Below are 6,307 nucleotides of genomic sequence, written 5' to 3'. Positions count from 1 at the left end.
CACTCACACACACACACACACTCACACACACTCACACACACACACACACTCACACACACACTCACACTCACACACACACTCAAGTCAGTGCTCATTACTGCTGATGCTCTGAAGTTGCTGCAGTTTCAACTTGATTTCTTTGGCTGTCAGATTTAGTCCATCTAATCACACACACACACACACACACACACACACACACACACACACACACACACACACACACACAGAGCCAGTGAACTGTAACAAAGTCTGTAGTTCATGCCCACATGAAGCTTTCATCTTTGAAAATGAAGTCAGAGTATCTGTTCAGAGTTCTTAGACTGAATGCAGGGCGACCGCAGTCAGGAAGTAAACAAAGGTTGTAACAACAAACATCAGGTTATTGGATGATCCAAACACAGTAAAGAAAAAAGGAAGAGAGAGGGAGAGACGGCTGAAACTACTTCATGTTTAAAGTGAGTGGAAGTTTCTGATGAAAATGTTCTGCAGGATCTTTGGAAATCTTCATCAGGAAGTAAAATAAGATGCTGACTCTTCTGCACAAACACAGAGAGCCTTCGGAACTAAGAAACAATCCTCCAAGTGAGCGGGTCCACCTTTCTTCACTTAATCTTCCACTCCCCTCACTCATGAACACCAAGATACTCAAATGTTGGACTCGGACTGCAAAATAGGCCATGACTATCTTCACTTTCATTTCAATATCTAGAAACCGCATGGCTGTTATCTTTTCATGTCTTATGAAAGTCGGATCTGATATTGTGTGTACTGAGACAGATTTGAACACCAGCACCAGAAACTTTCACAGGATCAGTGCTGGACGATATCAAGTTCTGTATTCCCCAAACCAAAAACCCTGGATGACCCTCGAGGTCCGCACACTCCTCAAAGCCCGGGATGCCGCCTTCAGGTCAGGTGACAGAGCTCTGTACAGGGCTGCTTTAGCTGACCCGAAAAGAGGAAAAAGCCAAGACAGACCACAAAAGAAGCATCTAGTCCCAGCTGTCCAGCACCAACACACGGGAGGTGGGGAATGCAAGACATCATCAACCACAGAGGCTGTGAAAACAGAAAACCTGAGTGTGCAGCTGGCAGAGGAAATAAACAGCTTCTTCACCCGCTTTGAAAAACAGCAACAGCAGCACTCATCTGCTTCAGCCCTGCTCCCATCCTCATCCTCATCCTCACCTGGATCCTGCACCGCTCCACTCACTGTAACGGAGCACGATGTCAGACGTGTGCTCCTAGCAGTGAACCAGGAAGGCTGGTCCAGACAAAGTACCTGGCGAGGTGCTAAGAGCGTGTGCCCACCAGCTCACCCTCATCTTCACCAGACTCTTCAACCTCTCTACTTAAAACCACACGAAGTGATTAACTACTCCGACATCTCGGATATCTTACCCCCTACCTTCCTCCCAGGATCAGTCTACTTTCAGACTGTTTTGCCATCGCCCGCCATGTTGGACAGGATGCCCACTCGGACTTACCGGTTGACTTTCTACCTGCTTGGAGCTGGATGCGGGCTCGTGGAGGAGGAGGCGTGAACCACAGCAATCTACGCCTGCTGAGGCGTCCTCCAAGAAACAATAAGACCACAATCCAGATGGCTGTGCTAAACACCAGGTCACAGGGACTTCTTATTTCTGACGGAGACCTGGATTCGTCCTGGTGAGTCCTTTTCCCTTTCGGAACTTCTTCCACCGCAATGGTGGAGGGCTAGCCTCAGTTTTTAAAAACAAATTTGAGCACGGCTTTTGCCTCCTGCCTTGCCCTCCAGCTTCGAAGTGCAGCTACTGGAGTTAAACTTTGCCCCCTCGATCCTCTGTGCTGTTGTGTACCGACCGCCAAAATGTAATTTTGTTTGTGAGTTCGCCGATCTTTTAGGTAATCTTTTTTTAAGTTACGACTATATTTTTATTACCAGTGATTTTAACATTCATGTTTGTTGTGAATCAGACCCGCTGGTCAAGGATTTTCTGGCTCTCGTTGACCCTTTTTATCTCACTCAGAGTGAGTAAGCAAACGGCTTATGGCTTGGACATTTGCATTATGGATATCAGCAATGCTGGAATTTCAAACCACTTCCTAGTTATGTTTAATATTGAAATATGTCATGTGGAGTTGAACTGTGAGGACTCCCTGTACAAAGTATGCAATATTAATCCTGAAGCAATCGTTCATTTTTCCACGGCCTCGACTAACTCTGCATTTTATGATGATAATTGTAAGACAACTACACCAGTAAATGAACTCACTAACTCCTTTATATCTATATATACTTCTATCTTGGACACTGTGGCTCCCTTAAAGACCAAACGCTTTAAACCTAATCGCCAACCCTGGCTGAATGAATCCACCCACACTCTCAGACGTGAATGCCGCCGTGGCGAAAGGAGATGGAAAAAAGACAAACTCCAGATTTCCTTGGACATTTTGCAGAACTGCCGTTTGAAATATCAGAAGGCTGTTAAAGTCACAGAAGCTTCTTTCCTGTGGGAAATCATTGCAACCAATAGCCACAAACCCCAATTCAGTGATTAACCCTTCCTCTGCCACTTTGACGGAAGCCTCCCCAGCTCTCTGTGAAAAATTCCTAAATTATTTTACAGATAAAATCTCAGCACTAAGGGCCACAAATCTATCAGCAGCAAACCAAAATCTAAATTCTGAATGCTCAACAGTCTTTGAACAGTTTGAGCCTGTGACTCTCCTGACTCTTAAGGAAATATTAAATTCATTGAAAAGTTCTAACTCCTGCCACAACATTCTTCCTTCCCGCATTATTGAGGATGCTCTGAACATCATTGGACCTGTATCCTACTCCTAATGAACTCCTCACTGTTATCAGGCTGCGTTCTGTCTGCCTTCAAACATGCTGTTGTGCAACCTGTTATCAAGAAAGTAACCTTGATCCAAATGTTCTTTCAAGCTATAGGCCAATCTCTAAACTTCCTTTCATGGCCAAAATCTTGGAAAGATAAATAAAGGCATTCTATTCTATTCTCGATTTTTCTTCCCACTGTCACGATTGATGCTTATATAGGTGCTCTGATTAATTTTGTGTCGTCTTTACCTTATTAAAGTATATTTAGTTGACTGTTGTTGTGAATTACTGGTCTTTGAATGATGCTGAACTGTTTGGATTGGATTATTCTGGTGAAAACGCACTTGGACTCAATAATCCGATACAAGCAACAAAACACAGACTGCTCCTTGTTCGGTTTCCATTTTTAATCGCCAACTCTTCAGATGTTCAGTGTTTAGACTCACAGCAGGGATAGAAAAATATCATCTGGAATAATAAAAGTACAACAGCAGGATGCAACTTTTAAAACAACAGATTCTGATCCTGCTTCATTTGAACACTGAGGATAACTCAGAGAAATGGGAAATGGTCAAAAAGACAAAGTGCAGAACTTGAAGTCAAATACGGTTGCTGGCAGAAACCCAAAAGAAACAAAAGCTTTAAAAATATTAATGTAATGTAGGTATTAACCAAAATACAAAGTCTTTAGCTTTTTTATAATTAAACTTTTTATTTAACAATATCAGGTAACTTCAGTGTAAAGTGAAAAGGTGCATCATTTCATGTAATACTAATCAATCATATATTATATATTGTGATATAGTTTAGTTTTAGTTCTGTGACATTATTTAGATATGGAACAGAAACATATTGGGAGTCATTCCCAGGACCTAAATCCAGGATATCTAGCACCTCAAGATCAGAGACGACTGCTGTGCTTTTCTCCATCAAATTAAACACAGTCTGAACCTTGTTTGTCTGGACCTGGTGAACCTGGTTTCTCTGGACCTCATGAACGTGGTTTGTCTGGACCCGGTAAACCTGGTCTATCTTGACCTCCTGAACCTGGTTTGCCTGCACCTTATGAACCTGGCTTGTTTGGACCCGGTGAGACTGGTTAATCTGGACCTCCTGAACCTAGTTTGCCTTGTGTGCCTGGACCTCATGAACCTAGTTTGCCTGGACCCGGTGAACCTGGTCTATCTGGACCTCCTGAACCTGGTTTGTCGGACCTCATGTTTATCTGGACCTCATGAACCTGGTTTGTCTGGACCTCCTGAACCTGGTTTGTCTGGACCTCATGAACCTGGTTTGCCTGGACCTGGTGAACCTGGTGTATCTGGGCCTCATGAATAATGAATGAATGAATGAATACATTTTATTTAAGAAAGCGCCTTTCAAAACACTCAAGGACACTGTACACAAGCAATAACAACAACAAACATAACAATTTACAAAATAATAATGATAAAACGTTGAGCAAATAGATCAAATAAATTAAAGTAGCAGGATGGAAAGATTTATGTGGAATAGGCTAATGTGAATAGGTGAGTTTTGAGTCTGGACTTATATAGAGGGAGGGAAGTGATGTTTCTTATCTCAAGAGGAAGGGAGTTCCAAAGACGGGGGCAGAGCAACAGAAAGCCCTGCGCCCCACGGTGGCTAGCCGGGGGAAGGGATGGAAAGAGAAAGAGAGGAGGAGGATCTGAGATACGGAGAAGGAATGGTGATTTGAACCAGGTCAGAGAGGTATGAAGGTGAGAGATGATGGGTAGCCTTGAATGTGTACAAAAGTATCTTGAAATTGATGCGGTATTTAACCGGAAGCCAGTGAACCTGGTTTGTGTGGACCTGGTATACCTGGTCTATCTGGACCTCATGAACCTGGTCTTTCTGGAACTCATGAACCTGGTTTATCTGGACCTCCTGAACCTGGTTTATGTGGACCTCCTGAACCTGGTTTATGTGGACCTTCTGAACCTGGTTTATCTGGACCTCCTGAACCTGGTTTATTTGGACCTCCTGAACCTGGTTTATGTGGACCTCATGAACCTGGTCTATCTGGACCTCCTGAACCTGGTTTATCTGGACCTCATGAACCTGGTTTATTTGGACCTCCTGAACCTGGTTTATGTGGACCTCATGAACCTGGTCTATCTGGACCTCCTGAACCTGGTTTATGTGGACCTCCTGAACCTGGTTTATCTGGACCTCCTGAACCTGGTTTATTTGGACCTCATGAACCTGGTCTATCTGGACCTCCTGAACCTGGTTTATCTGGACCTCCTGAACCCGGTCTTTCTGGACTTCCTGAACCTGGTTTATCTGGACCTCCTGAACCTGGTTTATTTGGACCTCCTGAACATGGTTTATCTGGACTTCCTGAACCTGGTCTTTCTGGACTTCCTGAACCTGGTCTATCTGGACCTCCTGAACCTGGTTTATCTGGACCTCCTGAACCTGGTTTATTTGGACCTCCTGAACCTGGTTTATCTGGACCTCCTGAACCTGGTCTTTCTGGACTTCCTGAACCTGGTCTATCTGGACCTCCTGAACCTGGTTTATCTGGACCTCCTGAACCTGGTTTATTTGGACCTCCTGAACCTGGTTTATTTGGACCTCCTGAACCTGGTCTATCTGGACCTCATGAACCTGGTTTATGTGGACCTGGTTAACCGGGTCTATCTGGACCTCCTGAACCTGGTTTATCTGGACCACTTCACTTCACTCTTATCTCCTAACAGACCTCCTGACATTGTGGAGATCCTTCTTCTGTTGCAGACAAACCAGGTGTGACCTTAGCTCTGTGAATAAAGCGGGAGGAGCTAAATTCACCGTCTGCTCTTCAGGTGGAACAGCCAATCAGAACAAAGAATTGTTGAACTAAACTTCTGTCAGGCTGGTTTCTGATGTTTTTATGTCTAGTTCTTATAGAGATTTTGCTCTTCAGCCTAACTCTGCTGAGCTCAGGTTCAGCTCTGTCACAGGTTACTGAACCAACCCCATCTGACAACTTCAAAATCAGCGACCTAAGCTAATCATATAGGGCGTCACCTAGTTTAGCTAGTAAGAGTCCAACACCAGTTTGGGCCAGACTCTTTTACTTAGCTGAACATCAGTGAGCTGAAACGAAGCCATCAGTCATTGTGAGACAGCACAGTGGCATTCTAGGAACGAATGAGAGCCAGCTGACAGCTGGGCTCTGCTCTGATTGGCTGGCAACAGAGAACCCATAGACACTCGGTTGGTGAGCTGCTGGTTCCAGGAATCCTTTCAGGTCCTCCTGGTCTGATCCAGACTGAGCTGACCTGGCCACTCAGCTGCTGGACTGTGGTGGTCTGCACACACTAAAGCAGAGCAAACATTTTACTACACTGAGACCCAACAGGTAAACTCTGCACACCTGGGAAAGTGTGACCAACCTGCTGCTGTTAGGACCATAGGATGAAGGCCAAAGAGAAGAAGAGAAACAGGAAAAGGAACTGAAAGAAGAAGAAAGCA

General features: G+C 44.5%; 1 protein-coding gene across 5 annotated transcripts in view; it reads right to left on the bottom strand.

Annotated features, from left to right (window-relative positions):
• Positions 1–5,528: 5,528 nt before the first annotated feature.
• Positions 5,529–6,307, bottom strand: part of jakmip3 (Janus kinase and microtubule interacting protein 3) — a 34,937-nt gene continuing 34,158 nt past the window's right edge. For all 5 annotated transcript variants that reach the window (XM_085169823.1, XM_085169824.1, XM_085169825.1 and 2 more), the window contains 2 exons: positions 6,229–6,288; positions 5,529–6,153 (listed from right to left, as the gene is read on the bottom strand). In XM_085169823.1, coding sequence (XP_085025949.1) covers positions 6,238–6,288 — 51 coding nt within the window. In that variant the 3' untranslated portion in view covers positions 5,529–6,153; positions 6,229–6,237. The remainder of the gene's footprint in view (positions 6,154–6,228; positions 6,289–6,307) is intronic.

Source organism: Neolamprologus multifasciatus, chromosome 8 (assembly GCF_963576455.1).
Source record: "Neolamprologus multifasciatus chromosome 8, fNeoMul1.2, whole genome shotgun sequence".
NCBI lineage: Eukaryota > Metazoa > Chordata > Actinopteri > Cichliformes > Cichlidae > Neolamprologus > Neolamprologus multifasciatus.
This window is presented reverse-complemented; position numbering and strand designations above follow the sequence as displayed.